This window comes from Budorcas taxicolor, chromosome 11 (genome assembly GCF_023091745.1).
Source record: "Budorcas taxicolor isolate Tak-1 chromosome 11, Takin1.1, whole genome shotgun sequence".
Taxonomy (NCBI): domain Eukaryota; kingdom Metazoa; phylum Chordata; class Mammalia; order Artiodactyla; family Bovidae; genus Budorcas; species Budorcas taxicolor.
Genome location: NC_068920.1, coordinates 146990117 through 147009074, shown reverse-complemented (window position 1 = coordinate 147009074; position 18958 = coordinate 146990117). Strand labels below are relative to the sequence as shown.

The 18958-nt window shown below is 39.1% G+C and overlaps 1 protein-coding gene across 1 annotated transcript in view; it reads left to right on the top strand.

Moving 5' to 3' along the window:
* TAF1B (TATA-box binding protein associated factor, RNA polymerase I subunit B) overlaps positions 1-13514 on the top strand; it is a 54757-nt gene extending 41243 nt beyond the window's left edge. The window contains exons 10-15 of the mRNA XM_052649256.1: positions 3236-3413; positions 3959-4005; positions 4783-4873; positions 9159-9229; positions 9747-9969; positions 13246-13514. Of these exons, the coding sequence (XP_052505216.1) occupies positions 3236-3413; positions 3959-4005; positions 4783-4873; positions 9159-9229; positions 9747-9969; positions 13246-13450 (815 nt within the window). The 3' untranslated portion in view covers positions 13451-13514. The remainder of the gene's footprint in view (positions 1-3235; positions 3414-3958; positions 4006-4782; positions 4874-9158; positions 9230-9746; positions 9970-13245) is intronic.
* The last annotated feature ends 5444 nt before the right edge of the window (positions 13515-18958 follow it).

Sequence of the window (18958 nt, the reverse complement as noted above, 5' to 3'; positions counted from 1 at the left end):
AGCATGATTATTAAATAAAGAATTCCAATTTTTAAAATCCCAGAAGTTAATCTACAGTGATATTTTTATTGTTTAGTAACATTGCTATTTCCAGTCCCTGAAACAAATGGAGATGAAGGTCTGGTAGGATGCAAAGGCAGCCTCACTAGCCCTTCTTCACAATACACCAAGACACAGGTCACCCCAGCGGAATTCGCCGATGGAATCTATTCCTGAATTTCTTGCTAAACTAGAAATGTGAGAAATGCAGGGTTTCTATTCTTAACAGAAAATACAAACATGGCATGACTATATTATTGCTTATGCAGTATAAAAAAATGTGATTGAATATATTTTTAATAGGAAAGGAAAAGACATGTTATATGAAAAAATATATATATAAAACTGCATGTATGATATAATTTTAGCTATAAAAATAAACATAAATTGGAGTAACATATGTATACAAATGTAAATCTAAGTCTTATAAAGTATTTTTTAAAGAGGAAAAAATAAGCTTCTCAAAGGTATCATTTATTAAGCTAAGGAATGTATGTCTCTTGCTGTAACTTTAGAAGTCACTGGCTCTTTGATTAAGATTCCAGAATTTGGGAAGTCTGATTTCTGCACTTTGGCATGTTACATATATCAGTTTATTGTTTTGGATTTTGGTTTTTTGAGTTACTTTTGGAGTGGTTTTTTCAAAATATGGCAGCTTCCTCTGTTCTATTATATACTCCCAAATCGTAAGCTCATAATGAAGAACACTAAGATATGGAAAGAATGCAAGGAATTACGAAAATATAACTGGCTTGGGCTGGGTTATGGCAAGTATCTAGCTCACATAGTTGCTATTGGACAGAAACGATGGTGGTAGTGTTTTCTGACCAGTGTGTATAACTTAATAGTATTTCTCACCTAACTCTTCCTGAGAGTAAGAAGTAGAATTAAAACCGCTATAATATACAGAGAGAGACTGCTATCATCTGATGTTGTAAAGTGCTGTTTTAGAGACCATATTAAAAAGAGCCAGGATAGAAAAATTTTACTTCTCACAAAGTGTTCAATAGAAATAATTTGGAATATAGGTAAAAAACTGTACACAAATGTTATTGACCTTATTTATAATACTGAGAAATCAGAAATAAATATCCAATGGAAAGGTAATGTTTAAGTAAATATTTTGTATATTCAGTAGAACCATGTGCATCTTTTAAAATTATGTTTGTGAAGAGTATATAAAAGCATGGGAAATGTTTATGTCATAATAGAAAAGGAAATAGGCCAATTTATAAATTATATATAATATACTCATAGCTATATAAAATTAAAATATTCATGAAAATATTGGGAATAAATTTACCCCAATATTGAAGTGCTATTTCTAAGTTATAGTAATGCATTTTTTCTTTCTTCCCACTTTATGTATCTTATAAATGTCCTATACTGAGTTTGTATTACATAATAGTGGGAGGAAAGAGTAAACAAAATAGATCTACAAACTAAGATGTGGTGGTCCCTTCACCTTAGAAATTGCATTCTAAAATGTGACATTGATTGGCCTCCTACCCATGAAATTATAAGAAGACTTCTAGAATATTGCCATTTTCAAAGCTGAAAGTTTGCACTCTATAGTTCTCTTGTGCTGTTGATCAAAAAGAAGAGATCTGTGTACTTGGCCCTTTTTCAAAGAGAGGTTTTCGGGTTCCCAGAAAGCTAAAGGTGGTTTTAAGCATGCTAGGGCAACGAATGCCCCTCCTCAGTGCCTTTATGTATGACAATGTCGTCTTTGGAACTGGGCAGAAAGCAGAAAGCAGCTTCCAGCAAGCATGTCACACACACACACCCTTGCTGAGTAAGCACTGCCTCCTTGGTGGCTCTGACTGAACTCCAAATACATCCCTTAGTTTTATCCCTCATCCTGGGACTGAGGAGCTGGCCAGAGAGAATTCCTGGCAGCTTTCATAATCATGTCTGTTTAATTTGTGGGGAACCCTGTAGAGTTTCCAAAGTGCCTTCATCTGTATTACCTCATCCATGAAGGTGGAAAGGGAGGACAGGTGGGTGTGCTCATCTCAGATGAGATGTAGGCAGGTTGAGTGACGCCTGGCTGCCGGATGGCCAAGGCGTCATATAATACTCCAGGTCACATAATACTCCAGGTCAGAATCTTAGTTTTTCTCTCCTGTCCTGGCTTCCTTCCTCATAATTTCTTTCATTTGCTTTTTATTACTATGTACTTTTAGTATAAGAGAAGCAATTCAAGGTATTAATTTTAAATAAATAGGGGAGACATTCTTCAAGAAATACCATTTTTATAGTAATAAAATTCTGTATATAATACTTTATATAGAGACATGTATATACTGTATGTAATGTTATTTGAACTGTTATAAAAGTGTGGTATACTACATTCAGGGAATAGAATCAACAGAACATAATGACTGACAGTATATAGGAAATGCAATATAACTTATTATGCTCTTGTAAGTAACAACTGTTCTACTTGAATTTAATCAAAATATAGGTACTTTAGTTAGTAAGTAAAGAAATTTGCTTAGTAATTCAGAGTTTTCAAAGTATAATTCACTTGTCCTATCTTTTATGTCCTGTGTTTATCCTCACCATAACCCATTTTACAAGTGAAGAAACTGAGGTTGAGTGGCTGTAGTCCGGAGTCACAAAGCTCATGATCAGAAAGCCTAAATATATAGGCTGTAGGTGTTCTGGCTCCAAGTCCCAAGTTACTCAGCCTTGAATAATAGATGAGTCTGTGCTGAGCGTGTAATTTCTTTGGGAAAGCAGGGCAGCGGGTAAGATGCACACTGGGCCTTCCAGTGTGCTAGCCAGGCTCCCTAGCTTCCCAAGTGAGTGCACATTTTTAGAGAAGCCCTTGGTCCTACAGGAAAGTTAGTTTCAGGTAAATGCAGATTGCTGTAGAAACACAGACAAGGGGCGTGGATGAAGCAATAGAAGATGGATGTGTGCCTGTATATTTGGTGCCAAGATCTGTGCCATAGATAGCAGGCATTTTGGGAAGTCAGAATAGGAGAAGATAGACCTTGCCAGGATTCGACCATATGTTTTTCTCTACACATTTCAATTTTTGGTTTATGTATACACAAAATGGTATGTCTCAGAGTTCTGGTATAGTATCATATTTTAAGATAAAGCTTATCTCATGGATGTATACATTAGTATGGTCTCATTAACCAAAGAATTTAATGTCACATTTTTCTGTTTTATTCTTCAATAGATGAAATGCATAATTTAACCTGCCTAGTGGTAAAAGCGACTGGAATAGGAGAAGTGGATTTTCTAAGATTTGATCCTATAGCTAAAAAGGCAAAAACTGTTAAATATGATGTGCAAGCTGTAGCTGTCATTGTAGTGGCATTGAAACTGCTCTTTTTATTGGATGACAATTTAGAATGGTAAGTGTATGTAGTCTTAGGAGAAAAAAATTTTATTATTTTCCCCTAATTATTCAGAGTAAAGGACTCCATATGTTATATCTCAGTAGAAAGTAGAGACTCTCAGTTGTTATAGAACACTGACTAGTAGCAGCAGTTACTCCTTACCTAATGTTTTGGCTCAGGTATTTGTCAGAGATTTCATTTTCCTTTAGTAAGTTGTTTGGATCATGTTTTCTTCCATTTTTAGGAAGATGCACATGTGTCTCATTCTCCTGAGTTTTAAATCATACACAAATTCTAAAGAGTCACTAGCACTTCATCCATGTACCTTTTGGTTTCTGGCACTATGTGTCTTCAAAGATTATTTTGGAAAGTGAAAGAATCTTAAAATGCCAACAAAGAGTGGCAGTGTCTTCTTCCCTATTTCAGTGCTTGCTTCTGCATTAAAAGTTGGCATCAGTTTCAAGTACTGTTCTATACTTTTCTTTCAGAAGAATTCAAAATTTAACTGTCTTCAAATGAATGATTTCCAAATAAATTGATTTGTTTATTTGTGTCTCCAGGTCTTTGTCTAATATTGCCAAGAAATATAATGAAAAGAACAAAGAAGGTACTTTTTTTTTTAGTCAATCAAGTGATTGTAAAAGGTGAATTAAAAGATACAGTAAATACAGAGAAGAATAAACTGAGAAATATATAAATTGTACCTTGTATCAGACTGTTTATATGTGTAGTTATCTAATATATCTTCTATTCTCAAGGAGGTAATAGTCAAATCTAGGAGAACAGACATGTAGAAAGATGGTTTCAATATGTGGAATCTAGAAAAATAGTAAAGATCTTATTTGCAAAGCAAAAATAGAAAAACAGCTGTGGAGAAGAAACGTATGATTACCAGAGGGGAAAAGGCAGGGGGGTGGGGTGAATTGGGAGATGGGGATTGACATCTCTACACTGCTGTGTATAAGACAGATCACTGATGAGAACCTGCTGCAGAGCTGCGGGAGCTCTGCTCAGTGCTCTGTGGTGACTTAATTGGAAGAAAGTCCAAAAAAGGGGGATATATGTGTATGTATGGCTGATTCAGTTTACTGTACAGCAGAAACTGACACCACAGTATAAAGCAGCTATATTCCATTTTTTTTTTTTAAAGGTAGTTTTGGTGTAATACAGGGCCACAGTATAGGTGAGAGCTCAGAACAGAAGGGAGTGACAGCAGATTGCTCACGAGTCATATTAGAGCGTGAAGATAGTCAGTCCCTCCATAATTTCCAAGGGCTGGCATATAAATGTTCAGTCAGATCAGTGAGTAAAGACTCACATGAGCAACATGTGTTATAATAATGTGACATATTTGGTTAATAATCATGGATTTCATTTCTTTCAGGTAAACCATGGTTTGATTTCAGAAAATGGTACCAAGTTATGAAGAAAGCTATTGATGAGAAGAAACAAAAGTGGGAGGAAGCCAGGGCAAAGTATGTTACCTCTTCTAGCTTTAGATTCACCTACTTTATTTTTCAAGTCTATTGCTTTACATCTGAAAGCTCAGGTTTCATCAGTTCAGATTCACCAGCATTATGACCCTTTTTTCTAGAATTAACCCCTCTGTCTAAACTGACATTTTAAAATATTTCTATTAACTATTAGTGAGTGAGTGAAAGTCGCTCAGTCATGTCCGACTCTTTGCGACCCCATGGGCCATATAGTCCATGGAATTCTCCAGGCCAGAATACTGGAGTGGGTAACCTTTCCCTTCTCCAGGGGATCTTCCCAAACCAGGAATCAAACCGGGGTCTCCTTCATTGCAGGCAGATTCTTTACCAACTGAGCTATCAGGGAAGCCCTATAATGTCCTTTTAGGGGCGTCCCTGGTGGTCCAGTGGTTAAGACACCACACTGCCAATGCAAGGGAGGTGGGGTCCATCCGTGGTCAGGGAACTAAGATCCCACATGCCACACTGTGTAGCCAGAAGATTTAAAAAATAGTAATATTAGTGTCTTCCTGATCCAGAATCCAGTCCAGGGAGCTGTATTGTACTCAGTACTCGTCTTTTCGTAATCTGCATGACTCTTCTCTGCATTTCTGGTATTCCTCCCTCTTTCGTTTCCCACAGTGGATCAGTTCCCATCTGTGCTTCCCACTGTTACAAAAGACTGCAGACGTCAGCCTGTGTCATTTATAACTGGACTGTTCCTCCAAAATAAAGTTCCCGATACAAATCCAAACAAAGCAAAGCAGAAAGAGAGTAGCATATTTAATTCAGGCAGTCTCACTGTTTTACCTCGAGCTCTCCTCCTCATGTAGGTCCATTGCTGTCGTTTAGTCGCTAAGTTGTGCCCAACTCTTCATGACCCCCATGGACTGCAGCACGCCAGATTCCTCTGTCCATGGGTTTCCCAGGCAAGAATACTGGGAGTGGGTTGCTGCTTCCTTCTCCAGGGGATCTTCCCGACCTAGGGATCAAATCCGCATCTCCTGAATTGGCAGGCGGGTTCTTTACCACCGAGCAACAGGGAAGCCCACCCAGGTCCACCGTGGCAGAGTGGAAAGAGCATAGCATTAGAGACAGTGCAGGGGTGAATCCTGATTGTTTAAAACCAGCTGTTTAACTGCGACCCAGTTACTTAACTTCTTAGCCTCAGTGCACTGAAATGTAGTCAGCTCATAAATTTTCAGAGATACTGTCTTATGTGGTAGAGGGTACCTTGCTCTAGGTTTCTGATTTGAACGGATTTTATATCTGTTCTTGGAACTTTGAGTCCCTGTGAAACTTTGAAGAAAAGGTTAACATTTCTGTAGTTTATGCAGTTTTGCAATAGTACTCATTTGATAAAGTCATTTTATATCCCCTGAGAAAAATCAAGATTCCTCAGATTAGTTAAAATGATAACTCCAGTTTCTTCATCAATAAAGTAAGGCTAATAATGCCTCCTTGATATTCTTAATCAAGAACTAAATTTCAGTGTTTGCAGATAGAATTAGAGTATTTCTCCTCTGAATTTAAGAGAGCTTTTAAATCTAGAAACAGACTTCCGGGGATGCATAAAGCGCTGTGGGAGAGAGGATCCTTGCTGAAGAGGGGAAGAGATGGGCAGTTTCTTCCTGTTCAGATTGGACAGATAGTGAGGGTGAGCTTCTGACAGCTATGGGCACCCGGGGAACGGAGGCCTTCCTCTTTTCTGTTGGAGAAGGAATGTCTTTAGTCATTGGCTCTCAGCAGGCACAAGAGTAGCAGCGAGAACAAAAGGCTATCCTGAGTTCTTAGGTAATCTTGGAGAACCAGACATCGGACCTTTCTTTTCTGGTGCTGCTGGGGTGGTCCCGACCAGTACTGAAAGGCTAGGTATTCAGAGGCCATGCCACTTGGGCATCTCAGGGTTGACAGGTGCCTTCTCATGAACCCAAACCAGGCACCAACTTAACACTTCAGACATACCTGTTAGAGCCCAGATTCTTCCTGCAGTGCCTCAGTCAGCTGTGCATCAAAAGGCTCACTGACTTTTAGCTACTTTAAGGGAGAATTTAATGACCAAAGAACGTATGGTCTAGTTTCAAAGTGGCATTTTCCAGACGGACACCAGGCCTCTGGGAAGAGCTTGTCCAAGGGATCTGTTACCAAGATCCTTCGTAGCGTCTGTGCTTTGGGATGACTGAGATGACTTCTAAGTCACTGCTGACTGCTCTGTGGGCACAGAGCTCCCATGTATGCCCATCACCTGTTCTACCCTTCCCCATCTCTGTTATTGACATAAATTTCTAATTTTTCTCTCTATTCTTCTAGACTTCATCTTCCATATTGTCAGGTAAAAGTTGTTAAAGTATTTTCTACAGCTCAGCATAGGTCTCTATGCATGGATTGTGAGAAACACTAGTAAACTATAGTTGACAACCTAAAAATAGCTTTAGAGAGTGCTTTGACTGCCAGTTTTCCTGGAGGAAAATTTAAAAGCATGTGCAGATCTTTGCAGCCTTTTAGGTTAGGCAAAAATTTTCTCAGATATGATACCAAAGCCGTGATCCATAAAAGAAAAAAAAGATAAGTTAGACTTCATTAAAAGAAAGAACTTCTCTTCTAAAAACACTGTTAAGAAAAGCTACAGGCTAGGAGAAAATATGTTTAAATCACATATCTGATAGAAGGTTTGTATCCAGAGTATATGATTTGTATCCAGATACATGGTTTGTATCCAGAATATATGAGTTGTATCCAATATATGGTTTGTATCCAGAATTATTTTCATATAATAAGAAAACAACTCAGTTTTTTAAATGGGCCAAAAGTAAGTTCACACAGAAACCTATATATGAATATATAGAGATCTGTATACTTCATTCATAAGTAAACGAATGAAATCTTGTGGCCCAAAACTGGCAACAACCCAGATGCCTTTCAGGTGGTAATGGATAAACAAACTATAGCATATCTGTAAAATGAAACACTCTTCAGTACTAGAAAGGAACAAACTTCTGATACATCCAGAAATATGAATGAATCATAAATACATTATGCTAATGAAAGACTCAAAAGGTTACATACCGTCTAATTTCATTTATATGACTTTCTGGAAAAGGCTAAGCTGTAAGAATAGAGAAACAGATTGGTGGTTGAGACAAAGTTTAGCTGAGGGTCAGGGGAGGAGTTGACCTTCAAGAGGCATGGGAGGTTTGAGAGTGTGGAACTATTCATGGTGGTGATTATACAACTGTATGTGTTTATCTAAAGTAGTGCAGCTATGTACTAAACAGGATTGGTTTTACTACATGTAAATTATACCTTAATATACAGCAGTGGAGAACCAAATCTTGAGGGAAGACTGGACAGAGCATATGGGACCTCGTGGCTTCCTGGAGAAAATATTAAGACTTCGTGCTGGGCCTCTATTTTTTGTAGTTTTGAAAAGAAGTAAACAAAGTAAATGCTTAAAGAAGGACTGTGTGACGAGTGTTAATTATTTTCGATGGCCCACCTTTGCCATCTTCTGGGCATATGTCCTCAAGGAAATAATAACACCTCCTTGACTGCAACATAATTGCCACCTGTATGGGCATTTACTATAAATGCATAAGAAAATCTGTCTAGATGAGGAAGTCACAAGGCGTTTTTAATAGTGGGTTTATCTAGGGAGTGGGATTAAACTATTTAGGGAACTTCTTTATTATTAAAAGATTTTTTACCTTGAATATATTGTCACTTTTATTATTTGATAAATAACAAAAAGATACTTGAAAGAATCACAAATGGCAAGCTCTCTGAATATTTAAATGTGGTATGATTTAGTTCACATATAATTTTCAGGAAGACCATAACCTATTCACAGTGATTACACCTCTGCATTAGAAGGCAGGCACTTACTGTTCACTTTGTACAAGTTATCAGAGTCAGAAGTACCACTACCTTATCTGCAGCAGGAGCGTGTTTGGCCAGAGACAAGGAGGAACAGTTGTTTCTTAGGTGGCCTCACTTTATGAGAACAAGAGGCATGGGAATTTTATGATGACAGTATAATCAATCATTTCTTATGGCATCTGGGAGGTTTTAGGTGGAACTTATCCTTCCATTGACTTCCTGCCTCCTGCAGTGCCACTCGCTTACGTCTAGGTCATGAGTGCTGTAGAGACGCATGTCAGCAGGTCATTCTAAGCCAGAACTATTATATGAGTATCGGGAATTTCAGATACTGCCATTGAGAAACTTCTCTGAAGTGTGTTGAGGCCCATTTCATCTCCATCCTGCTCCAAATGCGTCTTTATCTTTTCAGGTTTCTGTGGAAAGGTGAAAAGCCAGTCTACTACTCAGCCATTGACAGGCCCGTGGTGTATAAAAGAAGAGGTGAGTAGGGTTTCTTCTCGTTGACACCAAGTAACAGCCCAGCTGTGGAAAAGCTAAGTGTTTTAAATTGAAAAGTGAATGCATAAGTCCTTTTCTCAGTTGTTTAACAAGTGTCCCATTGCACATCCAGAGAAACGTCCTTCTCTATAAGAAATGTCCGTAGAAATCTATTTCAGGAACATTGCAATATTCAAACAGAACTTAAGTTCTCGCCAAAATCTGAAATGCTCTATATATCTATACTCTCAGAACTCTTTATTTGCAGAACTGCTTTTTTAGGTTTTTTGTTGTTTTTTTGTGTGTGGTAGAATATACATAACATAAAATTTACCTTTTTAGCCTTTTCAAGTTGTTCCTCGCCGTCCCTCTTCGAGTGTCAGTTTCCCCTAGTTATGCCCTTATATCATGGAGCATTTGTCAAAACTACAAAACCACCGTGGGTGCATTACAATCAAGTAAACTACAGACTTCGTCATTTAATGTGTTTTTATTTCATTTGTTTTCCCTTCATTTCCAGAAATGCTGGTGAGTCTACAGAAACAGTTTAGCACGCTGGTGGATTCAGCACCAAACATTGAAAAAAAAAAGCCTTCAAGTTTTCAATTCAACTGGACTGAAGAGGACAGCGAGAGGCCTTGTTTCCATGGGCATAGCCTCCAGGGAGTCCTGCAGCAGAAAGGCCAGTCCCTGACAACCAAGAATTCCCTCTACTGGCTGAGTACTCAGAAGTTCTGTAAAAGGTATGCGATGCTCTTAGAAGTCATGGGATAAAAACCACCCTGAAACCTCAGGTTTGGCCTGAAGCAGTAGTCTTTTCTCATTAGAAAACATAAAAAGGGGCCACCTATGATTTAAAGGAGTTGGTCATAATGAGAGGCAGATGGGTTATTGGTTGGACTTTAGAAGATGGTGAGCTTATAATCAAGACCCACACATGGGACAGGAAGTTAGGACCTGATTCGTTAGTACCCTCTGCCTTGTCTGCCTGCAGTCGGTCCGTGGGGGTTAGTGGGGAACCTACACCTTTGTGCTCTTCACGTGGCATGATCAGTGCATTTTTGGATGTTCTTAATGGTTGTAATCCTATAACATAAGACAGTTAGTTACAAATAGACCTTGGTATAATCAGAGATGAAACAACCAAGATTTTTTTTCTCTGCATGAGTTATAAGGCTAAGCAATACACTCTATGCATCAGGTATGGTTATCACCATGGTTTTATGTACCAAAATCGTCTGTCAAATTACCTTGCCTATTTAGACCATAGCCTAAAACCACATAGTAAGCAAAAAAGGGTCCAGCTAACCAATAAAATGGCCACTGAGTCCATAACTAACGTATATACACTCTTCTCAGGAGGCCCTTTAGTCCTTCACTCTGCTGGGAGATGTGTGTCCATCAGGCTGAGTTGTCTGATTTCCAGATTCCTTGCCATCAGAAGATGCAGAGTAGGCGGGAGACTGAGAGGTATCTGCTGCTGAATGTCTTGACAGCAAATATAAGTGGTACTCGTTTGACAGACAGTAGAGGAACCAGCTGCAGAAGCAGACGAAAGAAGTCAAATTACATTGGTCTGAAGTTCATTCATGACACACAATAGCTCCACAGAACTAAATAAACTTGACCATGTCTCTGCTTTAGCATGTCCCCAGATTAATGTGCATTCTCTCTGGGTTTGTTTTTCCTACCTGTATTTTCTAGTATTTCCACAATAAAAGTGGACAACTTGTCACCATATAATTGTAAAGGCTTTTGAAAATAGGCTGAATGTCCTCTGATTAATAATAACCAAATAATGTATAACTCAGTTTTAAAAGATGTCTATCCAAAATGGTTAAAATGGAATCTTTTGATGCTTAAGAGAGCAGATCTTCAGCTATATGGAGAATTTTATTACACAGGAGGACTCAGTTTTGAGGGTTCAGAAGAGACAAGCATTGTACTGGGAAATAATTTTGAGAACACTCAGGTCTTGAGAACTAAGCAGAGAAAGACTGTGAGAACCCTTCAGATCATGAGGGTGTTTATCCTTCTTGTCTGAGGCGGAGCTAACAATCTGGATGAATTTAAATGATTGTATGTTTTATTTGGTTTTATCACTTAAGACTTTAGGAAAATTAAAATTTTCCAAGTTTATGATAAGGGAAGTGAGTGAAGTGAAGTAGCTCAGTCGTGTCCGACTCTTTGCAACCCTGTGGACTGTAGCCTACCAGGCTCTTCCCTCCATGGGATTCTCCAGGCAAAAGTACTGGAGCGGGTTGCCATTTCCTCCTTAAAAGATACTGTTGTTGATTCAACTTAGAAATAAAAAGTCCTACTGTACACCTTTTCTTATCTTTTTGTTGTAGAAATAGAGCTTTCTTTATGGTCCCTAGGCAAGGGAAACAATATTTTTACCCTTTTTGTGATAATATTTTGTTTGAAAGAATCTTTCTTCATAGACCCTAAATTAAAAATTAGAAAAGAAGAAAAGAGGGTACCATATTTGTGAGAATTCATATAAATGGCTTATACTCTGTTTCCATTAAACCAATCAATGCACAAGCATTTGAGGCTTTTAAATTTCCTGCTAGTGAACATAGTAGGGTATTGGCTTTTTTGTATATTATTAAAATAGGCTTAAAAAAGATTTTAAGTGAAAATTTAAAAATCAGTTTTAAAGGAGTATGGGCAAAGTGAACATTTTTGAGCCCCTACTTTGTGCCAGCTATTGGATAAGTGCTTAATATATATTCTCATTCAATCCTCTTTTCCATCTTATGAGGTAGTTATTTTTTTTCTATTTTGCAGATGAAAGAACCAAAAGTAGTTATCCATAGTCACAACTGATGGGTGTCTGAGCTCTATGGTGCAAATGCAAACATTCTTTCAGGAATTTAGGGCCATATTTGTTACATAAATCATTGTCTAAATGTTTATACCATCTATCGTTCACTTGTTTTTAAAACTATTAATTATGGAAAACTTCAAGTATATTCAAAGGTAGAGAGCACAATATCATTAATGCCCCCTACCCATAGTCACCCCCACATTAACAACTTTCAACGTGGCTAGACTTGTTTTCCCCATACCCTAGCCAGCTCACTGCTTTACCCCTCTACTCCCAGATTATTTGGAAGCAAGTCCCAAACTTCATAATTTCTTAAACAAAGCCAGAATACCATTAATCTGACATTAAAAACTAGTAGTAATTCCTTAATCTCATCAAACATGCAGTGAATATCTAGATTTTCCTGATTGTCAACAGTAAATTTTTAAATAACTCAGAATCCACGTAAAGTCCTTACATTGCCGGTGGTAGAGATAGCCCTTAAATGCTTTAGTTCATAAATTCCCCTGTTATCTCTTTTATTTCCCCCTTGCAGTTTACTTATTGAGTAATCCAGGTCATGTGTCCTGTACAATTTCCTGTAGTCTAGATTTTGCAGATTACAGCCCATGACACCTTTTAACGTGTTCCCCTTTCCCCCTGCTTCCATGTTGGTATAGGCAGAGATTGGCAGAGTTACTTAGCAGTTTTCATTAGTGTTTTAGAGATTTGATCAGATTCAGGTTCTACTTATTACTTTAAAATAAGCAAAATTGCTTCGTCAACTCTTCCTTCTATAATACATAAAGAATTGCAGCATACAGTATTAAGCCTGGTAACCTATTTTGGTTGGGAGCTGGGGATTCTTTTGTTGGTGTGTTTTCAGTATGTCCAGAATCTCTCCCTGTGTGCTTTTGTTTGCCTTGACCGTGGTAAGAGGGGGGCCCACCTGGAGTGGAGGAGGAGCCGTGAGAACTGGCTATGGACCACCTGTGTCCCACGCCTGATGGCCACAGACAGTGCTAACATTTTTTTCCTTTATAAAATGTAGGATTCCTTCCAGATTGTTCGTTTCCTTCCAGCTCAGAGTACTATCTTAAGCCTAACCATATACAGTTTTTAGGTTATTTGGGGGATATTCAAGGGACCAGTGCATACCTTTCTAAATGGCCCTTTAAACATGGTGTCTTTTTTCTTCCCCTTCTAGCCATTGTAAGCATGTGACAACCTACGAAGAATCCAATTTTTCTCTGAGTTACCAGTTTATACTAAATCTCTTCTCCTTCTTGCTGAGAATAAAGACTTCCTTTCTCCATGAAGAAGTGAGCTTAATAGAAAAGAGACTTTTTAAAGCAAAATATAATAAAACAAACAAGAAATCTTCGAGATCCAGGAAAACAAGAAAGTGCTGAAAGAAATGAAGTGGAAACTTGCCGGGGAAAATATATTAATAATGAAAGTAATGTCATTGTAATATAAAATTCTAGAGAATGGTGAAAAATAGAGTTTTATTGCATACAGCTACATACATACAAATACCTATATCAAACAAAAATATATGTTGGAAAACAGGTGAAATTTATTTGAATTTATTTTTAAATTATGAATGTTCTTGTTAAAATGTTAAGTAAATGGTATCCAGGAATTTGTATTCTTTGTATTTTTAAAAAATATTTGCTTATTTATTTGGCGGCACCGGGTCTTAGTTGCAGCATGTGGGATCTTTAGTTGTGGCATGTGGGATCTAGTTCCCCAGCCAGGGATGGAACCTGGGCCCCTGAATTGGAAGCTCAGAGTCTTAACCATTGGACCAGCAGGGAAGTTGCTTCATTGTATTTTAAAGCTAAATTTTCTTTTTAAACTAGATCACTTACTTACTCTTTACACCCCAAAGTAAATCCCAGATGGATCAAAGATCTAAACATTATAATCTTTTATATATACATGTATAAAGTCTTAGAAGAAAACAACTGTGAATGCTGTGATGATCTTGGAATGGGGAAGGACTTTATAAGAAGTCTCAAAACCAGAAAGCAGAAGGAAAAGATTAATAATATGACTACAAAGTCAAAGGCAACTGAAAAGCTGGGAAAATATCATTATAGTATACAATGAACAAAGGGATAAGTCCTTTAATATATCAATAGTGCTTGCAAAGCAATAGGAAAAAGATAGCTGAACAAGGGATATGAAAAGCTAGCTTTCTGAAAAAATACAAAGGCCAAGCTAAAAACAGGGTAGTCAATGTCACTCATTAAATGCAAGTTACAGAGATGTTGTTTCCCACATATTAAGTAGGCAAAGATTATACAGGTGTCTAATACCTGGTGTGGATATTGGAAAAAGGCATTCTGATTTCATCATTTATTTGTGCAACAAATACTTACTGAGCAACTTCTGTGTTCCATACACACGCTAGAAGCTGGAGGTACAGTACTGAACAAGGCAGGGACAGATAGTATACAAATAAATAATATTGGGTGCAATGAAGTGCAATGAGGAAAAAGTAGGGTAAGGGATGTGTGATCAGGTGGGCCCTTTAGTACAAAGTAAATGAGAAGAATGGTCTGGGAAGTGACATTTGAGCTGAAACCAACCTGTGTGAAATCCAGTCGAGGGGGCAGGCCATGTGGCCATCCAGGTGGAGATCATTTTAGGCACAGGACGCCGTACTCGGAGTCTACCCAGGAAAAATAAAAGGATCTTTCCACACAAAGACTTACACACAAATATTCACAGCAACTTTATCTGAGATTGCTAACAGATAAACAGCCCAAATGGCCATCAACAGGTGAAAGGATGTGGTATATCCATACAAGGGAATACTACTTAGCTATAAAAAGAAACAAACTGTTGAAACAAGTCACAACACCTGCTAGGGAGTGGGGCAAGAGATTGAGGGGGCTATATAAGAAACACATCTTTCTAAGACTTAAAAAAATTGCCTTCCAAAGACCTGAACTGGAAAACTATTTGTATATGAGCTTTATGGAATCAACACCATGATCTGAAGTGCTATGGTACTTGAGCGGAGTAAACAGCTGAATTTGCTAACAAGCCCTCCAGGGTGATTCTGATATACAATAGAGTGACAACCGCTACCCTCAGGGCCATCCACACAGCGCTCAGCCCCACCTGCGCCTTCCATATCCTCGCTGGGAGCAGGGAGGTACTTCTGGAGCCCTTCAACCCTCGGGGCTGGGCAGCCATTTCCTCTGTGCTGGTGTCACCCCGCCCGTGTTGACATGGGCCGCCCTGTAGGTGGTCTCCTCAAGCCTTCTCTGCCTAAACACCTGCCTCAGCTATTTCTAAACGAAAAAGAGATATTAGGAAATAGGGCAGAAGCAGGCACAGTGCCACAATGGATGTATGAACAGCGCCCAGTAGGAGCATAGAAGGGGAAGAGACCCACACCGCTGGGTGGAGGAGGACCTTTGTTCCCCTCAGGAATCAAATGTTTTCAAACTGATTGCCCGTTCAGGGGAAGTGATAAATTATTTTGCCACTAGAGTGACTTATACTTGTAGATTTGGATGGACTCTCTATTACGAACAAATCTTACTTAGTTTTTAAATTAAATCAGCACTGCAGTGAAACAACTTTATAATTTAGGTCACCATGGTAGCTCACTCGTGGCTCATGGTAGCTCACTTGTGGCTCAGTTGGTAAAGAGTCTGCTTGCAATGCAGGAGACCTGGGTTTGTTTCTTGGTTTGGGAAGATCCCCTGGAGAAGGAAGGGGCAACCCACTCCAGTATTCCTGCCTTCAGAATCTCACAGACAGAGGAGCCTGCCAGGCTCCTGAGCGACTGAGCACATACACCTAAAAGGAAGTATGAGAGAACCAAGTAGGATTTCACATGTTCTCAGAGCTGGAAAATGTTGCAATAGTGTGAAATCAGAGACTTCTAGGAGATGAAAATAGAATACACCAGATATTTCTGAGGGGAAAAAGAGTCCTGAAATCATTTTATGTCTTTGAATGATCAGTCTAAGCTGATGGTCGTGTAAATAGAGCACACGTGTGCTGAAAATGCTAACATTTTCATGTTTTTAGTTGCAGATCATCAAAACGTGAAAAGCACAGCTGTATAATGTATTAAATGTGCATCTGCCTATCTACTTACTGAACACTTTAATATTTCTCATTTAATATATCTAGATAAATCTATCTGCTATAACTATAGCAACAAAGTTTTGCTCATAGTAGACTAAAGTAAGAAATCTGTATGCAGGTCAGGAAGCAACAGTTAGAACTGGATAAGGAACAACAGATTGGTTCCAAATCGGGAAAGGAATACGTCAAGGCTGTATATTGTCACCTGCTTATTTAACTTCTATGCAGAGTACCTCATGAAAAACGCTGGGCTGGATGAAGCACAAGCTGGAATCAAGATTTCCAGGAGAAATATCAATCACCTCAGATATGCAGATGACACTCTTATGGCAGAAAGCAAAGAAGAACTAAAAGGCCTCTTGAAAGTGAAACAGGAGAGTGAAAAAGTTGGCTTAAAACTCAACATTCAGAAAACTAAGATCATGGCATCTGGTGGAAACAGTGACAGACTTTATTTTGGGGGGCTCCAGAATCACTGCAGATAGTGATTGCAGCCATGATATTAAAAGACACTTGCTTCTTGGAAGGAAAGTTATGACCAACCTAGACAGCATATTAAAAAGCAGCGACATTACTTTGCCAACAAAGGTCCGTCTGCTGCTGCTGCTAAGTCGCTTCAGTCATGTCTGACTCTGTGCAACCCCATAGATGGCAGCCCACCAGGCTCCCCCGTCCCTGGGATTCTCCAGGCAAGAACACAGGAAAGGGTTGCCATTTCCTTCTCCAGTGTATGAAAGTGAAAAATGAAAGTGAAGTCACTCAGTCGTGTCCGACTCTTTGTGACCCCATGGACTGCAGCCTACCAGGTTCCTCTGGCCATGGGATTTTCCAGGCAAGAGTACTGTCTAGTCAAGGCTAGAGTTTTTCCAGTAGTCATGTTTGGATGTGAGAGTTGGACTATAAAGAAAACTGAGTGCTGAAGAATTGATGCTTTTGAACTGTGGTGTTGGAGAAGACTCTTGAGAGTCCCTTAGACTGCAAGGAGATCCAACCAGTCCATTCTAAAGGAAATCAGTCCTGAATATTCACTGAAGGGACTGATGCTGAAGCTGAAACTCCAATACTTTGGCCACCTGATGCAAAGAATGGGCTCATTTGAAAAGACACTGATGGTGGGAAAGATTGAAGGCAGGAGGAGAAGGGGACGACAGAGGATGAGAAGATTGGGCGGCATAACCAACTCAACAGACATGAGTTTGAGTGAACTCTGGGAGTTGGTGATGGACAGGGAGGCCTGATGTGCTGCAGTCCTAGGGGTCGCAAAGAGTTGGACATGAATGAGCAACTGAACTGACTAAAGTAAAAACTTTAAACCTGTCAAACATGTATCTTTAAAAATTTAAATCTGGTGAAAATACAATGAGCGGTGTGTTCCTACCAGAATACAGAACATTGGCCCAAACAGTTCATTAGTCTACAGGGAGAGAGCATACATTTTGAACATAGTTTTGTTAGTTCGGGTTCTTGTTTCTTTTTTTTTTCAGTCCTTCCCCAGCCAGGAAAAAAAAAAAAAAAAAGCCGGTTTTTTTAGGCAGTTTGAGATTCTGTTAGACTTAAAAGCAACAGGAATGTCTCCTCCCTGCCAGCCGGGGCTCCTCTTGCAACAGATCAATCATCATTGTCACGGGGAAATGATGATGGCTCACAGCGGGGAGCCACACAGTGGGGAGCCAGGGGTGCCTTATCCCACGGAAGCGTGGCTTTTCCCTCTGGCCTAAAAGCAGCAGACCTGTGACTGGCACTCCGAAGTGGCACTTCTACAGCCCAAAGGAAGGAGGCCTAGCACTGACGCACAGAGTCTCTGCAGTTCTTTGTTATCTCTTTGGGTGCCCACCTCCCGGTATTGGCACAAAGCCACCTAAGGAAATTAAAAAAAAAAAAAAAAACAGCAGTACTAATTCAATCCTGGATTGACACAGGAAGCTATACTGCTCAGAAGGAAAGAAGGACCATTATTTCTGAGTCTCAAAGAAAACTTCGAGCAGAATCTCCAAAGTGTGGCAGCTATAAAAAGTTCTGCGAGTTATTATGGATTACTGTGTTAGTCACTCAGTCATGTCCGACTCTTCGACCCCATGGACTGTAGCCTGCCAGGCTTCTCTGTCCATGGGATCCTCCAGGCAAGAATGCTGGAGCAGGTAGCCCTGAGGGTTCTTCCCAACCCAGGGATTGAACCCAGGTCTCCTGCATTGCAGGCAGATTCAGTACCATCTGAGCCTCCAGGGAAGCCGCTATTATATACTGCAGCTAGTTAAAAGTGTTTTAAAATGTATGTTTTTATCTTGAGTAGGTAGCTTTTTTTGCTGGTAGCATTGTAAAATTTAAAATGCCTCTGCAATCTTGAAAGCTGAGTGAATTCACAGTATCAATTCTCACAGAATGTTTCTCTGAGCTCCCTTCTTTGGGGCCCTTGTGAAGTATTTAAGCATGAAGTGACTTTAGTGCCAGACTTGCCTGATAATACGCTATGACTTGAGAAGAACTTACAAAAGAGGCCTTTTATTGACTATAAATTAAGAACCTGCTATTTCAGCTCACTTGGCCTTTTGCCCTCTGCAACAATGATTTCCTTCTGGAACAATTAGTACACGTTTTATGGATGTTTGAGTTGAACAGGGTGACTCACAGATATTCCCAAAGAAAATTTTAAGTTAGAATACCACTTAAATGTAATTATCTTTGTGTCACCATTGTTGTGCATGTTAATTCAGATGAAGTGATTAAGTAAGACATTACCTAAAATGAAGATGGTGGTCTCTGAATTTTAAAACTTCCAAGGTTAAAGTAGGAAAAATGTGTTCTTT